The sequence below is a fragment of the Clavelina lepadiformis genome, chromosome 1, assembly GCF_947623445.1.
Source record: "Clavelina lepadiformis chromosome 1, kaClaLepa1.1, whole genome shotgun sequence".
Lineage (NCBI taxonomy): Eukaryota > Metazoa > Chordata > Ascidiacea > Aplousobranchia > Clavelinidae > Clavelina > Clavelina lepadiformis.
This window is the reverse complement of record NC_135240.1, coordinates 14,398,547-14,417,697: the sequence shown is the minus strand read 5'-3', so window position 1 is coordinate 14,417,697 and position 19,151 is coordinate 14,398,547. Positions and strand designations below refer to the sequence as shown.

The following is a 19,151-nucleotide window of genomic DNA, read 5'->3' as shown; positions in this document are numbered from 1 at the left end:
CAGAACTTGCATAACGGCTAGTTCGATCGGTAACCGGGGCTCGACCGATGGGAACTCATTGCCGAGTTTAAGTCGTGCTAAGACTTTATTCTTCAGAAGGGTTTTGAGATGTCACTCCACAGGGACAGACAACTACTCTTTGCTAATCCTCAGCCGTGCATATTGGCAGCGTGCAGAGCCTGTTTAGTTGTGAAGAGACCCTTTTAGCTTATTAGGGTATCTTTACTGAACTTACATGTTAAATTATCTGAATACACTTGCAAGAAATGATGTATTGGTATTAGAACCCAGGTCGTTGCAATTGGACTTGGATACGTTGTCGAGCGCCGAACCATCGTTAGTTTGACTAAGGTGTGACGCCACAGCTTTTGGATATGACAGGAGTTGAACTAAACACTGTAAAAAGAAGTCATTTTTTCATGATTTTAGATAGCAGGCTGCTTTGCCTTTGCCTTGGGGGAAATTCAAGCTCTGGTGTTTTTCTCCAGGGAGTAAGTTATAGATATAGAGCTAGGCAAACGCTCTTTTAAAAAGAGCGTCGCCCACGCCCTCATTCATCAATGAAAAGAATAGCATCGCTCTTGCATTCGTTCTTTTACAAAAAGAAACAAGTGCTCGTTATGCCGCTCACCCTCTTTTAGTAATTAAAAAAAATCCACTTTGGAGTATTTTGGAAAGAAAGTGACTATTTCACCGTAAGTAGGTCACGCAGTGTGTTGTTAAAGATAGACAGTTAGGTTTGAAGGTAAATTTATAGGTTTAAGTTATTATGATATGACATTTAAGTTAGTTTAACAAGAAACTGTGAAAAAATGCTTTGAACGCACGAATTTTCCGTTGAAACAGTGGCAGCCTTTCCGAAAAACCACTCGCATTCGTGTCTCTCATATTTGCGTTGTAAAACGTGTGTCTTACTGTAGCCTAATAATTGCTTGGAGGTATTTTATGATAATCTTTATCCTCGGGTTGAGTAGGATTTTTGCATGACTTAAACATTCCTCATCGATCGAGCCCCAGTTACTGAGTTATATCGTTTCCAATTTCCGATTGTCACATCTTTTTTATTTGGTTTTTGATTTTTATATAAAGTATTGTCCGAAATTGTCTAACAGTTCCAATGAACAGGAGCAAATGTCGTTAACTGCCTTCCTTGCCCATACAAGAGCATTACAACAGTATCGCGTCACTGGGTGTCGGGCACGGGGCGCATTAATTGCGAGACCAATACTAGAACCACAGATCGACTGCCGAGCCGACTAAATAAATGCTTATCATTATTTGTTGTAAATGTTAGGAAATGTCATGAAATCCGGTGATGAAAAGTTTTATTCTGGACGCACTTGCAACAAATGGTTAATAGACGAGTAGAGAATTAAAAACAACCTTCCAGAATTGTAGATGTCGACGTTCATTAATTCATTATTCTTTACGTTTAAAGCAAATATCGGGTAGCCTAAGCTATAAGATAAAGGCAACATGAAGCAAATTACAGTACCACATGTTGACAACTCTGCTCATCTGTGTGAGTTTCTCTATCATTATTATCAGCTTGGAAAGCAAAGCGGTTATATCGAACCGCCATCACGGTTATCAGGTGATTATTGTGGCATGAAATTAATCTCAAATGACACTTTTTATTCACTGCAAAAAATAGTCTTAAAGCAGTAAAAAACAATTTTTTTAAATTTAACTATTTGTATACATATTGTGCATTTGCATCCTACCAAGAAAAAGAGCGCACTCGTGGTTACGTTTTTTTTTTACTTAAAAATGAGCGTCGCTATCGGGACCATCTTTAAAAAAGGAGCACACTCGAGCCCAGCTCTATAGGCCGCTTTCTCGTATGCGTAATCGACTAATTGCACATTTGACGCCACATACAAGTAGGTCACGCAATCCGTTATAAAAAATCAGTCACGTTATCAAATTCAGAATGAAAAAAGCTAATTTTAGTTATTTTGTGCTTAATTCATGTATAATATTTAAATTAGAAGGTAGATTAAAGTTTTTTGTTTCAATCATATCTGTTCTGTTCATACACAGCTTATTCACATTTTTTTTCTTTTAGTGAATCTTCGCTTCTTCACTGCAAGCTAACAATTACCGACGATAAGTGTCACGCAATGCCAGTAGCCTACGTTGCACAAGTTGTGGAAATAATTGCCTTGTAATAAATAAATCAAGTTTTACGATATAATTTTTAGCTTCATAAATTCTTAAAAAAAATCTCTGGCAACGACAATACTCTCTGACGTAAACCTGTTATCGAACGTTTAAATTCATACATAATTTCTAAGTCTTTCTTAAAGATTAAATCACAACGGTTTGCTAGTTTTTTTTCTATTGTAGTAAACTTGTATACGTAAAATAAGAACAAAAAACAGCACAAGACAATACAAGCGTTCCGAGCAACAGTAAAACTTCTGTCCAAATAGAAGAATTTACGCCTACAATTCACTACGTATACAAAGAGAAAAAAAATTGTGATCAACATGAATTCCAGAGAAACGAATTTATGAGCCAGTCTAATATCACGCTCTCCACGCTTTGACACAATCCACACTTACTAAGTATTGTGGATAAAAAACTAATAATTTACAAAAAATACAAAGAACAAGAAAAAAGATCTAATTCAAACAAATAACAAAGTGATATGCTGGTCAAGAAATGCGACTCCTGCCAAACTGGGAATGTAGGGAAGGCCTCTTCACAGTAAATATTTTCTAAAATGCAACTCAGTGATGTCTGCAGTAACAAAACGCATGAAATGCGGGAAAATAGAAATTGTTGCTACTGGAAACAATTATTCTAGTAATAATTTGTTCTAATTACAAATGATAGTTCAATGAATACTAATTAAAGACAATTTTGTGTTGAATAAAATTTTCTAGTGACTCCAAAGAAAATAGCTTCCACTACATGCAAATAAATGCAGTCATTCGGCAACCTGTGCAAAAATAGCAAAAGAAGTTTAAAACCTAAGACGTAAAGCAATATATTGCTTTCATAACAAGAGTCTACCACGATGTATCAACAGTATATCCGTCAAAATCTGGTCCCTAGACAACACACTGAACCGCTACCCAAAGGTGAGCATAGACCCATACAATAAAGAGTGTAAAAACCAACAGCAACGTATCTCAAACGAAAGTAGCCTAGAATTTTTATGTAGCATGGAGCATGCGCAAACTAAGGTTAATGAAGCGATCACAAGCAACAAGGAGACAAACTTGGCTGTATTTTCACTTCCGCTTTCGACAATTTTATGATTTTCATATTCAGAAAATGTGTCAATGTCACACCTTTGATCTACACTCTACAGTGATTGACAACAAGCGAAGATCGAAACGTCTGCTGCCACGATATATACGAATGTAATGAGTACTGACTATGTTTTTTCTTCTAGGAATCCAGGCCTTAGCACACAAATATCGTTGAAAAATAGATTATTTAAGTTAACTGGACAAATATGAACCATGCTTTTGCCTATAACTATTGTCCCTGTTCTGTTTGTTTTCAAATGACCATAAAGAAAGCGTTCCTAATTGCTTTTAACAGGATAAGCGGAAATGTCTCGTGTGTCTAAAAATAGATCAATTGATATTATTATCACAAAAGTGTGTTGTTACCTTGCGCTTTCGACATCGAGGTATTGGTTTGTGAAAGAACAAAATTCCGCTCCTGAAATCATCGTCTTCTTCTGCATTCGATCTAATCCACCTGCAAAAGTGTACGCAATCAATAACGCACGATATATTTTGAAAACTAGCAGAACATCGGCCGGAGGCAATAATTTGTACACTTACGTATTGTCTGACGTTAAGTGCCATTTAAAACCTTTGCTGCAATGACGCTTGCACATAACCTAAACAGTATGGGGTTTAATGAGAGTTAAAAGTTTAATCAAAAGTTCAAAGAGCTACGTATGACGCATGGAAATATTATACAAAATCGCACTCAGCGATTATAAAATTACTTTTGGTAGACTCGAAGTGGACTGCGATGTCACCGAAAAGGCTTTCTTCTTCACCAAGGACCCAAGAATCACGTTCACAGTTTTTTGGTCCATACAATCGTGAATGTTTGCTAAGAAATCGACATATATTCTTTGCAAGCAGTAAACATAATAGGAAAACGAAAAAGATTCGGCAAACCTATAAGGCCAATATGTCAGTCTAACCCAAACCTCAATAATATCATGTAAGATTTGTTGTTACCAAGTGCTTTCTTTTTATTTTTTATTTTTCGTCTTTTAACAAGGAAACGCTTTTCGGTTTGATGAGGCACCTGCGCCTTAGGAAGATGAACTTCACGAAAGTGTGACGGAACGTGACGAGCAAAGCCCTGTTGCGAACTAAAACTTGCATCACATCCATCGATGAAACACTTTGAAAGTAAGACTTAAGTTTCATGAAACAATTCTATATGATAGTATAGCATTAGAAAACCTCTAAAAAACGCTTTAACAAAAGATTTTATTGAATGATTAACGCAATATGATCACTTACAACTATTTATCGAAATCTAATACTACCTACTAGGCAACAATAAGGCACACCACAACATTATTACCTTTAGCCTCTTTTCACCAGTGTGAACGGAAATGTGTTGTTTTAACCACTTCACACTTCTGGCAGGTTTTTTGTAAACTTTACAGCCTTGCCATAAGCAACAGTAGCTATAACAGAATAGTAAAATAGTAAAACTAACCATCATTGTTAAAAGCCAATTAGTGGGTATTTAATGTTATCATGCTGGGCAGAAAAAATAAAAACCTTCACCTTTTAATGGATAAATCAATATGGTCACTGCTAATATGATTATGCATTTCTCTATTTGAAGGAAAATTAATGTTACATGCATGCCATTTGCAAAGCAACATCGGTGTTTCTGCATAAAAGGTTACATATATTGAGTTTCTTCAATTTAGAAACAAGTTTAAGTGCTTTAGAGACAAATAAAATGAAATTTTTGACAACATCAGCCAGATAAATTACCTTTCTGAGGTGGAAAAGATTCTAGTTTCGGTGGGGGTACAAGGCAAAGGCGATTTTCTTCAACAAGATCACCACTTAATGATGATGTTCTGGAAATAAGGGGCTTTGAAATGTCATCAAAACTGTCACTTTTAGAATTTTCATCAAAGAAATCATTTCCTGAAGTACTATTTTGAGTAGTAAAGTAACCAGAGTCAGGACTATCAACATTCATCTCGTCATCGTCGCTTGCTGACATTGAGCCAGAATGCTCACACATCATGCGTGATGTGGAGCAGTGATCCAATGTATTGTTAGTGCATAGATCCGTATCTGTGGAGGTGCAACACCGTGGTAGGCATGAATGAGCTTGAACAGTACTAATATCAAGTTGAGTATTCTCCAGATGAGCAAAAGAGGTATTTTGACTGGCATAGTTTGATGTTGAGGTAGGATTTTTGATGCTTGGAAAGTTGTCCCTGACATTTTTGCATCTGCAAGATCACAACAAGCATTAACACTGAAACAGAGCCAGAACATGTCATTACATTCTTGCTATAACAGGGCTAGTTGGTTTTATCGCCAGATGACATGTTTTCAGAGAACTATTTAAATAAACAGCCAACACATACTAACCCAAAGAAAGGTTCACAATCTGAATTTCTTCGAACAGATCTGAAACAAAATCAACAACCGTATAATATGCAATATAATGCTGCACCAAGTATACTTGCATATTAAGACTCGGGCAGGGAGATTAAGCACATATATACAGTACTGTATTTACTAATAAACTACAGTTGTATAAATAGTTCACAGATGGCTTTTAATGAAAATGCTTGAACAAATGAAACTATGAAGATGTTAATAAACTTTTAGAAATGCCTTTCACGATTCTTGTCAATTCTACCCCTGACCACTTGACAAAATAATATTTGATTTGACCTGGTCACAGAGATCGTATTGAATAGCGATATACTGACAAGTATGCCCATCGCTCTTTACAGCAATGCAAAATACTGCTTATGTTGGACACAAATACACCAAAATACCTTTCTCTACTAAGTGGGCTTCTTGAATGCCTCTCTCTTCTTTTGATTGGATCCTCCATAGTATGGGAAAATATTTCTGCAAATAGCAATAATACATACAGTATTGCAATAATCATTATATATCAGGCATATATAACCTATACATATATACAATTCACTGGAATGGAAAACGAACGGTGATCAAATTACTATAAACCACACTTTAAAACAATTAACAGTTTTAATAGACACAAAAGAAGCAACAAATTAACGTATTATTTTATCATATGAAAAATAAAGCTAACACAATATGCAGTACGTATAAATTTGTTAACAAACAGATATTAAATTATCGAAGTACTGACTAAAAATGCTGTATATGTGTAACATTTTATACTGCAGAGTTAATACGGTACAAAGTTAGTCTAGTATTCTAAGCCTCAACTGACACATGATAAATAACAAAATGTACGAAGACAATCTAAACGACAGGGTACACAGCTCATGTACAAACTATGTAATGAATAATGATTAAATAAGCTGACCAGTGTTTTTAAGGTGTTTTGAGGAACCAAAACAGTCTCTCAAAATTTATGCTTTTGCAATAACAGAAGAAAGTTAGCTGTTAGCCTTTAAAAGTTGCAGTCTGTTAAATTTCATACAAGTCACCAAAGTAAAACCTTAAAAAATTGAAAATGGTAATAGTCATTGCCATAAACGTTAAAAGATCCATGAAATGTTAACTAGATAACAATATAAACAATTAATCTATATACATCTATAAATTAATTCTTACCTCTTGGCAGCTAAAAAATAAAACTGCTATGCCTTTTAAGAGTGGAAAACCATACACTGCACTTTATGAAACTTCAAAAAAATCCAGTGACATTGGAAGCAAACTTAAACTCGGCCACTGCTATTCATGTACCCGATGGAATAACTAAATATCAAATAAATAAAGAACTTAATATACGATTGAACCTGCAAAAAAAGAAAAAACGTTACACATACAATCTTCCAAACCATTTTAACAGGCATACCAGGTTACTGACACAATAGGCTAACTCGTAGTACTAACAAAAGACCCTTAAGATTTGCATATATAAAACTTTGACTGGGCTAAATCACATTGAATAAGCAAGTGATTTTTTTTGTAATGATTCCATTCGGCATCCAAACACACACATCTTTCAAGGCACTGTCGTTTTGTTGATTGAAAACTGGAAGATCTGCTTTGCAATTCTTTAATTTTTGTTAATTTATCAGTAGCTGATTTAAGGTGACATCGTGATACATGATCCCTGTATAATACATTGAACTTGAATCTTACTTATTGAAAGCTGAAGTCTTATAAGGTATAAAGTCTCTTACCACTTTTACTGGGAACCTGCTTATTTTCCAAGACCACACACTATAAAATATTTATAAAAACAGTTTATGATATCCCACGAAAAAATACTGATACAATAATGAAGGTACTGTAATTATTATTAAGGGAAATTTCTGTTCAAAAATTCTCCATTCATGCACCATGGCCATGACGCTGAAAGTAATATTAAGTAACTCTCTATTTTAAATCCATTCTTTGCCAACTCGCATACGCATACGCAAAATTGCGCATCTTAGGTTTCTATCAACCTAATTATTAACATATTAACGATAGCGGGAAACTAAATTTTGGAATTTTTCTCTATGTCGCGCATTTGTTACATAACGTATTTCTGACCAACATTCCTGGATCTTTGAATGAACAAAAGAAAATGAAATCATACTTTCGAGCAATTAAATTGCACACTTCACACCAATACCAATTCCAAATTTCAGTTTATTAACGCATATTCAATATGTCATTTATATGTTAATTGTTTTACAAAGGATAAGAAGCAGCAACACATTAATGCCAGACATCCTTACATAGGGATTTATTACAGCGGTCCGTAAGCAAATCATCAGCACAAGCTTGCAGCTTTTGTTATCACAATCTCTTACTCGGCAGTTTCATTTCGAAGAGACTAATTTGTTAAAACACTCAAAGAATTCTCCGTTTCCCTATAACAAGAAAACAATTAGAGACAAGTTATCAAAGAGCTCACGTTTTAACGTAGTACAGAGTAGGCCTATTAAATATTTGAAGACATGCGCAATGAACTGCCAACATAAGCACGTAGTTTTAATATCCACACAAAACGCGTTGCCAATCAACAACACAATCGCAATATCGCACAACTGTTCACTACGGGAAAATTTTAACCTACTTCTCTTCAACGATCCACGCAACATAATAATATAGCAATAATGACAGGCAATAGTAACGCAGAAGTCTAACAGGTTGACGTAAAATTCTCTTTACATAATTAATCAATCCAGAGAAACGACAACAATTTTGCATATTGCCTATTAAATGAGTATGGCACTCCCTCCAAAAATATCGCGTGAGTTTAGTCAAGTACCATCTATTCTTGTTTCCACAAACGCGCTTGCGCCATAACTAAGCCCAGTTGGTCGTCTTTAATGTAATTCAAAAAACTTATTGCAGTTACAGAGTTCGCTAAGAAAAAAACAAACTGATAAACTTAGCAAAAATTTTCGCGAGCAGAAAGCCTTTGCCATTTGTCAGACAAAACAAATCACGTTACCAATATTAATACACCAACGACATCCTTGGGCTAGCACCCTGTGTGCAAATATGAAGAAGGTCATGGGTGTTAAGAGGTATAAGTGCTAAAAGCTTATTGAAGCATTATGGATATTTTTTGTATAAGATTTGCCATCTGCCATTAATTGGCAGATCTTCTATGGGGCTTGAAGCATAATGGCGTGGGAAGAAAATCATCCCTTTTTAAGGGCAATTTAAGGAACCCTTTCTCAGCAAACTGTTTACAAACCTTTTTTTATTACAGCAAACTTTATATAAAAACTAAAGTGAGCGAAAGATAAACGAATGAACATAGTACCATTACGCACTGGCAATATAACCCATCCACGGTTTACAGGGCAATTCTGCAATATTACAAGTCACTTTCCCAAAAAATATATTGCAAAGTGCCACCCTCTAACTTATAAATGTCGGCACGAGTTTGTTCCACTTGAAATTTCCAACTAATAACAGTTTCTTTTAATGACCTTCAACATATACCTGCCCATTAGTTTGCTTGAAATTAATCGGATTCTTTTGAAACGTGACGACCAACACGCCAGATTACCTAGAATTAAGAAGACAAGCTGGTCTACTTTGAAATGTCGTTCTCTCAGTTCCGAAAACGTAACTGCCAATGCACGGATTATTAACAAATGAATATCTTGTTCACGTAATGTCAGATAAACAAGCCCAAGCATTTTCCAAAATTCTTGCCACTAGACGTTACGTACTGCAGAGTGCAGAAGGAAGAAATCTATGCAAAATTGGTCGGTAAAAAGCGAAAAAAAGAACGTGCGGGGTGCAGTCAGGCGTTTAACAGGAAGGAAAGGTAACGTCTCATATGCAATAAGGGCAAGTGTAACGGTGCGAATTTCTCTGCCAGATCGGAGTCATTTCGTTACAAGAAACTTTGGGCGCAGCTTATAATAACTTAGCCTCTAGTTTCCTAAATTGGGCACAAATCTTATCTTATTGCACAAGTCGTGCAATTTTTGGAATGTCGTATTTAAAACCAGCGCAACTCACGACCAACTGGACAAGAAACAAACACATTAAGTTGTCTCAACAATTTGTTGGCCCCATTACTAGAGTTCTTTTGGTTTCTGGAAAGAAGCATCCACAACTTGTTATAAAAAATTACTAGTGAATAACTAATAAGATTATCAACAAATTTTTGTCCGCTCGGTAGCCGAATGGTTAGAGCCCAGGGCTTGCAATAACTCAGCGTGTGTTCGATACCCAATGCTCTTGATGTAATGCCCCTGGGCAAGGCATTAACGAAGCTTGCTTCTGTTCAGTGGTTCTGACTAACAGTTCCAAATGGCTAAATATGATACTACACCTCTAAAAGACTGTGCACATGGTGCGGGATGTTTGTTTAATTAATAGTTTCACATGCCCTAAACTTTCTAAATAAACCTTTGGCGCAACATTGGTTGCGGCTTGTGGTTAATTGGTGCCTGGATAAGCGAAGGAGTTTATGCAAGAGTGCAAAATTGGTTTTATATTCTTTAGAGTGAGATCTGCGAAATGAACGGAAAACCGGTAAATTAGCATATTAAGTACACATAAATCGAAAAGGAAAAGAATTTGACAGATACTCGGGTTTCCAGATAATAGGAAATTGGCAAAGTTTCTCTAAAAACCAAGATCGAAAAATAAATAACGTATCAGAAATATATTTTAACCGTTTTCGAAATAGCAAAAACATTATTGCAATACAACAACAGTTATTATACATTTTAATAGGTAAAGTTATCCTGAAAACAAAATAACTGTAAACATGACGTCTAAAAAGCGTCATGATTGATGTAAATCGCTAAACTGCGCAAAAGCTTTCAACTATTACACCGACTCTGTTAAAGCAATGTTAAGGAAAACAGAGAGCTAGTACGCAAATGGATAAATAAATAATGTTTGCTAACGCGTTAATAATAAAATGTTCTGGGCGTTCACGCTCCAACAAACAAAAAAAGGACATTAGTACAACATGTGACACCACCTAATCTAAGTGGCCAACCGAAAATTTAGGGCACGTGTGTGCTTGCGTTGAGAGGCGGACATCAATGCGATAATACGAAAGACTGGACTGCCCGCACTACCAGTCCTTTTGGTTAACGTGCTTGTGAATCGCTTCAACGCAGCTGTGTGTATTCACGAAGGTATGCAGGTGTGTGTGCGTTTGCATTTAAAGTAATCAAACGGTTCCATATTGTTTAATTTATTTCACGAAGTAATAAAACTCCGCACTGTATTACCTTACTTTAACATTTGAATAGTTCAACTGCAGCTTCTTTTATTCTGCACTTTCGCTCAGTGCTTGTAGCCTGATTATCATAAGAACACCAAATTAAGGAACAGAAATGAAACATATTATGATATCTATTTTTAATCAGTAGGACTTTACTAAAATTCAATATACTGTCGAAACAACAAACACAGCGGTAACTCTTGAAGGTAATTTGGTGTATTTTTCCTTGGTTAAAACTTTCCTTAAGAGCAAATTCTGCTTACAGATTGTATTAGTATACCGAATGTCATGTTAAAACATTGGTGGCAAATAATTATAACTCTTTTACATACGTCCACGACCGCAAAACGTGGACTGCTACATAAACCGACATAGCACAATGGCAGTAATACCATCACTAATCACCACAATATGATCTAAATGGGATAAACTAAACAATTCTTTCAAAAATAGAAGTTTTCATACATGGTTTCATTTTTGTTGGTCTTACTCCAACAGCTAGCATTCTAGCATATGATATTGCTCGGTGTCGATTTTATTCCTTTGATGGAATAAGTGTGGGCGCGCTGAAAGAAATTTTATTACAAAATTTCTGTCATGAAACCAGTTACAAGAATTTTGAGTTGGATGATAAAATATTAAAAATGCGAGCAACGTTCGTATGAAGGATTATTAGACGTGCAAAGTTATTTAGTTAACATTGTTTGCTAACAACAAATCGAAGAATCGAGCGCGACATGTTTCCGCATTCTAATAAAGTGCAACTGAAAATTTCGTACGTTACCCTATGAAGTAGTCGAAGCTCATCGCAAGTCACGCAGTTTAACGGAAAGATTCAATATAACTTTACATATCGACTATATTGTGATTGCGAAGTAAATAAACAAATATTGAAATAAGACAAATTAATGAATAATACACAAACACGACCTGTTACGAGGCAAAATATTGGAAGTGGAATCACACGACTCATTCAAACCTGACGCAAAACCAAGTCAGGTTAGGATTGGCAACTAAGCTACTTACTAATACTATACAGCTAGCTACTCATGACATAATACCAGCTTGTAACATTGACAGTAACATCGTCGACTCAAGTAGTACATTGGAAACGCAAAAGGAAGTGAGTTATTTCTATTTCAATCATTTTGTACGTAACTGAATACGGGGATATTTATGTTACTTTAATCAAAGGAATAGGACCATCACATAAAATATCCTAAAATAAATGCTATATCAGATTGTGACAAACGGCGTATTTAGTTGATTGCAACATGACTGGGAATCTGGGATGTAAGCGTGAACATATCGTTATGATAAAATTATTCAGGAACAATTTGACTTATTACGTTGGTGATATTTTTCTGTTGTTAGTATTTGTATGTGCCCCAAATTTCATATTCGAACCATCTTCATGCCAGCCATGCTTAATTGTCTACGTTCGTTTCTTGCAGAACTGTGGTTAACAACATGTTATATGGACAACTGCCATAATGGTATTATGGTATTTTCTCTGCGAAGAGGTTTTACACATTTTTGCATACAGAGCTTGGATATACATCAATGTTCAGCAATAACGAAATTCAAAACACAATCAACCAGCTATTTACCTTTGCTAATTCTTAATGACGGTTATCTCCTGCACGAACCATGCGTACCATTCATGAGTTGCGCGCTCTCTAGTTGAACAATTTCTGCAGCAAACCACCATTTATGGTTACACACTACCCACTTCTATTTTTGCGCCGCAGTGAGCGCATTAATGACCATTTCATGCATCCAGCCATTGCTACAGCCTACAAGGCAAATAACGATATAATACTCATGTTTATGAATCAATTAACTTCTGAAATATTCAAAATCATAGTAATTGAGTGTGAAAACTTATACATAATCCTTGAAAAATTTGCCAGTATCGTAATGTACCGATTAGAACACCATTTTTAGCGTCCTAAACATTGACTGTGAAAGTGTATATAATTAAAAACAGTAAAGCACTATGTTTCGTAAAACGTATTCCTCAGTAACAAAGTTCTGCAAATTTTGGATAGTAAAACTCTACCTCTTAGTAATTTAAACAATTCCGAAAAAATGATTGCGTTTCAACGTCAATATCGCGCTTTTTGATCTTTAACAAACGCGTAAACATGGTATGAACTTGTATGAACGTTCATATCTAAGCATTTCCTTTTTATAAAAAAGAACGTTTAGATTTTAAGCAACTATCCTAGACGGTAAAGGACCAAAGGACCTTAAACACTACACAACAAATTATCACTAGTCCGAACTTTGGCGTGTCAGCAAGTTTTTTTGCAAAAACACGAGTCAACGTAAAAGCCAGAGACTCGACAACTTTCGCATGAAAAAGGCAGATTGTTGAGCTGTATTCGTCATCCTTCATTAATAGATAAGGAGATACAAAACCAAACGCGCTCAAAATTTTGAACTAAGTTTTACTCAATATTATTAAACGTTTGACCTCATATGAATCGTGACTACTCCATATCAAAATTTTATTCTTTTCGCTAGCCTGTGCTACGGTGTATAATTTCAGAGAAAAATAGTGTAAGAAAACAGGTTTGTCTTGATCTAACGTACACTTAAAAAATAAGTCTGAGCACCAAACTGCTACTAAGTTTAAAAAAGTTGCGTCCGTCCTTGGTAACGTGAAGGTGTGGTTGTTTGCTGACATCACAATGCTTTGACACACACTGCTCCCTATAGCTAACTTTATGCTGGCATGCAAGCCAATTATTATTGGTTTTTATAATAATAAACATTGCCGACCCGTTGACCATATGTCGTGCCAACAGCGATAAGCGCACTAGTACTAGTGCTGCGTTGAGATGTAACAAACGAATGTGATCATACATTTGGTTTCCGGGAGTGGACTGTAGCAAGGAGCCCGCGTTTGCTCAGGCCATCGTGGCCTATTCTACAGGATTTTATATCGGAAAATGGCGGCCTGTTGACGAACTTTTCATCGAAAGAAGAATGAGTGGCATTTTAAAACCTGCACCGTAACAACTGTCAAGGTGACGTTGCTCAGGCATCTATCTTAGATTGATTTCGGCTACAACAAGTCCTGTATAAAAACTGGGTTGCCGTAATACGAAATGGAATAATCAAGGAAACAAAGTCACAAACCAATGTACGGGCTGGTGAAATTTGTGACGTCAACCGTTGATCGTAAACGTGTCGAGTACTGATTCACTCACATTTTGGAAACCAGGAACTAAATAAAAAAAACTGAAATTGAATTGAAATCCTTCTCAGTCTCCGATCCTTCACATACTCTTAACACGTTTTAGTAAAAGTTTTTGCTTTTTCGCGTTCTTTTAATTCTCTTGTCGTCGTTTACTACATATCAACTTTAATTAGACAAAACCTTACTACCTTGGATCAAATTACGCACAGGGCCAAACCGTCGCTCTTAAAACAGAATGAAGGAATTACTATTAAACAAACGCATTTTAACTTGACAGCTAGTTTTCACTGAAATGAAAGGCACCTTCAAAAATCTCAATGGCGGTCTTGCTACCAAAACGTCACTTTCTTCAGAACGCATTACGACCTTATTGGTCTAATTTTTGCACAAAAAATGGTATCGCACCTACCTAATGCCTTACTGATCGCATATCATATGACCGATATCATTAAACGTAAAATTAGAAATCTTACATAGGGAATGTAAGTTGGAAACCACGTTTTACCATCACTACACAAAAAGCAACTCAATCGAACACACGTGCTAGTACGCTCGTAGTAAATCGCCTGACAAAAATGATTCATAACTGGTGGTTTTCCCGCAGAAGGCGTAATCGACAACTATTTTTTATCTTTAACGTAGAAGTATGCAATGAGTTATAAATCTTCGCATTCCAATCGGATGTCGTCACAACTGTTAATAGGGCGAAAAACTGGATTGATGTCAAACAAGAGTTGAGCGAACATTTTGAGAGAAATAACCTACACTTATATAGTTATTTTCACGTATATGGCAAAAAAGCGTCGTTATATAATTCACTTCGAAGATATGAGGCAGAAAAGGCTGCAAACGGCAGCAGTACGAAAAAATATAAGATATTTCGTTGAAAAAGACCAAGTTGAAAATAAAAGGCGTTATAGTTATAAAACAACGTTTTGCTGTGAAAAGAGGTCAAGCGAATCAGCACAGTAGACATTTACTCATCAACACGAAGAAAAGAGACAAAGGCTGAATGGATTATTATGAGACCGAGACACGTTCTACATTGCACGAATGACAAAATGAGTAAGCAAGTTGCGACAGCTCGATTTTCTTCGTTACAATAAAATCATTACCTGAAAAGAACCGAATTTCTTTAGAACAAAACCACATACGTCTACTAATAATATGTTTTTAACAACGCAATGACATAAAATCCATGATCATAATTTGGGAAAAAGCGGTGAAAGTACATAGGACGTTATTGCGGATACTTGTCGAAAAATAAGCGTCACAACGGTTATTTTTGTGCGTGATGACTCAATGGCATACATAATTAAAAGCATTAATTATTTCATTGTATTTGTTCGAAGTAAAGCGTGTCGTGTTCATAGTAAACGACTAGATATCTTTTATTGAATGAGGTCATAATCAGGCTTGAATAAAAGGAAAATTTCCGTCATAATGGTGCAAATTTTGAAAGTGTCAAAAATTCCCAAAGCAAAATTTCTGTAAATTTTTACCTCCAGACTAACTAACTTGTGATTCTCAACATTTTTCAATCAAGAAAAGATATATACAAATAACTGACAGTTAAAGTTAAAAGATAAAATATATATATTAAATATACTAATGCGGTATAATTCGAAATAACAATTCCTAACATTACTTTGAAAAAAGTTTAAGGAAATATTTAATAAACAACATATGAAGTGCGTGAATATCATCAATACAAAATGTCAAAAAGGGTACGTTAGTTTTCATTCAGTTGCACTTATGTTGATATTAGTGGTTACTTCAACCGCGTTGTCATATAAGAAAGTTATGCAAAATATTTGAAACATCGTTATCATGGTACTGGTAGCATTGTGATTATTATAAAAACAAAGATAATAAAAATTAAATACACAGAAGCTAGTTAACGATGTTGTAAAATCTATTGAAACCTGGCATTGCATGTTGAAAATATAGCAATACGATCAACAGGCCAGAAGACGTTTAGGTACAATGGCAACATAAAATTCAACGTCTTTGAGTAGCTGAAATTTAAATCCAAGCCAGCTATCAAACAGAAATCGGTTCAAGCGTGGCTTATATTTCTCCTACCAATTCAGTGAAGCGTAACGTTAGGGGCACCTCTTTTGTCCTTTAATATGGACCAAAAGCTACCATTCCCTTTATACGCACTTTTCCAACATTATAAACTCCAGGCTTACTTGAAGTAGAACATAACGTTTACAATTAAGAGTATAAATGGCATTTCTACAAGTCTTTACATTATGGTATGGATGAATGTTTTAAGTTAGCTCAAATAGAAGTTTAATGTGATTGCTGCATAGTACAGTTTAACTTTTTAAATAGATACCTGTAGATACGGCTTTAACAATTGCAAACCATATAAAACCAGAGACAAAAATTTGTGATCCAAAATGAATATATATATATATACTGTATATATATATGCCATATACATGCCATATTTGGTCATATTGCTTGACACTCATAAACAGTTAAATATGGCTCACCTAAAAAGAATTTGTCAGTGAAATAACTTCAGTTGAAGCAACTAGATATTACAAAATGAAATTGCATATATACATTTTATAATCCGTAACAAAGGACATTTATGAAGTGGATTTTAGTTATTTAAAGTCAGATTTAGGTTATAAATGCTTACATCACCATGTTATAACTTCTACGTTAGCTTAACAAAGAGCCAGGAAAAATAACTGAATGTAAAAATTATTTCCAGTCAAGTAGTGGCAACAAACTAAGCGACAACTAAGTTAATACACTGATTCTCGGCTTCTGAGTTAATGGAACTGTTTAATTGCCTTTTTCACAAAAATAAAGTTTGACGAAGTAGGATTTTAATTTTTGGTAATATGAACTTTTAAATTGAAGTTTAATAAAACAGCTTATGTAATGGGGTATGTTACGAATACCATTAAGCAATATCAAATGTCATGTTAATGCAAACTTTTATCAGTAACTTTTTGAAGTTTTATGTTGCAACTTGCAAGCTAGTGTTTCCTAACTTTTCCTTCTTGCGGATACATAGCTGCAATAATAATTCCTTTCTTGCAGAACTCCACCTACAAAATTGTTTCTTATTAGGCTATTTATGAGGAATTAACTTGTGGACCCCCTGCGCCACCTTGGCAGACTCAATGTTGAAAAACATTGTTGCAAACTTTGGATTGCTTTACATGTCAAAAGCAGAACTTTTTATTTTGAAAAAATTTATTTTCTATTGTTATTTATTAATTAATACAAGCAAGGCAGGCCACTTGAAACTTACAATTAACATCACACCTCTCAATGAAACCATGTTATTTGAAAATAACAAATCTCTGCTAAAAGCTACACATCACAACCTAGCAATTACCATTCTGAAAAAACAGCCGAAAGAACAGAAAACAGTAAAGAATTGATCATATATCCTTTGTCAACAAATTTTCAAAGCAAAAGATACATAAAATTATATACAGTACATTGCATTATAAACAAAGTGTGTATCATAATTAAAAAGCTGTTTAAAAAATAATAATACCAAAATTTGGCCAAGCAAAATATTCTTATCGAATACCGGTATACCTGAAATCTGCAACTATTGTAGGGGCTAATTGCAGTTATTTAATATGCTACAAGCCTATGATGTACAGTAATAGGGGGTCCAGTTAACTTATCCACGCTGATATTAGGGTGAATACTAACTTACTGGCATTCAAAAGTTATGATGTCATAACATTTAAGGAAAACCGGGCTACTAACCTTTTCTCAGTGAGAAAACGAATGTGAAAAAGTTTGGTATGTATGTTGCTAAACCTCACGCATTCATGTTCCACACTTTCCACATAGATTATATGTTTCTATTAACTCATATGCAAAATATCAGAAAATCAATCACTAGAACTACGGAAAACAATATTCCGTAAATTAATGTTTCCCAACAAGTGAAAGCAACATACTATCAATCGCATTACACTGGACAAAAACAAAAACTTTGTATTCACAAAATACTACTTTACTAACCCTGTAGTTACACAGTACATAGTGATATTGATACTAAGGTATGGTACGGTATCATAACCTTTTATCCATGGACTGAAGAAAGTCATGCACAATTTAGAAACTCTTTTATGGTTAGCAAGCTGTTAGCCTTGTGGAAGTCCGATAGACACGTCTATTTTTTTGTTCGTTTGATTTTTTTGTGTATTGCATATGATAGAGTTGGAAGTTTTGAGCAGAATTGGACAGGAGCAAGCATCATTAACGGCTTATCCAGCAAGGGCATGACAACAGCAACAGCGCTCTAAGTACTCCGCTACCAAGCTGAGAGCCGCGCAAATTACTGCTGTCCAAATCATGCAATTACTGAAGTACTAGTGTCGTACTCTAATAGCATATATGAAGGGTAACCTCTGTAACAGATTACACAAAATTTATTAGGGTAAATGACATATATTACTTAAAATTTTACCAGTTTCTACAGAGAATACTCTAGTATTTGCCTAGAGGCAAAAAGACGCGTAAAAACCTGCCAAAATTACCAAACACAGCACTTTGCAGGCAGCATAACCAGACATACAAAGATAGCAGTTTTATTGCAGATCAGAGTTTACGCTTAGAACACCTGGTTCCAAAAAGATGAACATAAAATGTTCATACTGAACAGTATGGACCGCATTTGGTCGCCATTATGCAGTGCCAAACGTGGGCAATACAGTAAATCTATAGCTTTCTATAATGTACCTAAAATAAAAAAAACAAATAAAAAAGGGTCTAGTGCACAGCCGTGTAATGCGTTTGTATACTAGACCCCTGCTACCTAAATTGTGACGTCATCTGGTTATGCACTTCTGCAATAGACCCTAAAACAATTTGTGTCCATCAGACCTTGAATAAAGAAAACCTCCAGATCTAATCATTTAAGCATTAGAGTTTCCAACAATTAGGCTTTCTGGTTTTTTTTACTTTTGCACTCCTATATTAGCATTGAGGAATTATTTGAGTACAATTCATTCTGCATTTCCTTATAACTCATTGCCATTCAGGCCTTAAATCT

General features: G+C 35.2%; 1 protein-coding gene across 3 annotated transcripts; it reads right to left on the bottom strand.

Moving 5' to 3' along the window:
• Window positions 1–2,324: 2,324 nt before the first annotated feature.
• Window positions 2,325–18,086, bottom strand: LOC143447794 (uncharacterized). 3 transcript variants are annotated; one of them, XM_076947776.1, is made up of 11 exons: window positions 17,858–18,086; window positions 6,804–6,947; window positions 6,029–6,104; window positions 5,613–5,651; window positions 4,998–5,470; window positions 4,782–4,890; window positions 4,573–4,678; window positions 4,218–4,386; window positions 3,977–4,086; window positions 3,807–3,865; window positions 2,325–3,720 (listed from the first exon to the last, which is right to left on the bottom strand). In XM_076947776.1, the coding sequence occupies exons 3-11, from the start codon at window positions 6,085–6,087 to the stop codon at window positions 3,594–3,596; spliced, it is 1,251 nt and encodes a 416-aa protein (XP_076803891.1). In that variant the 5' UTR covers window positions 6,088–6,104; window positions 6,804–6,947; window positions 17,858–18,086; the 3' UTR covers window positions 2,325–3,593. The 3 variants fall into 3 exon arrangements, with proteins under 3 accessions (XP_076803891.1, XP_076803892.1, XP_076803890.1); XM_076947777.1 differs by lacking the exon at window positions 17,858–18,086 and having other exon boundaries at window positions 2,325–2,947; window positions 3,630–3,720; window positions 6,804–7,889; XM_076947775.1 differs by lacking the exon at window positions 17,858–18,086 and having other exon boundaries at window positions 6,804–7,891.
• Window positions 18,087–19,151: the final 1,065 nt, after the last annotated feature.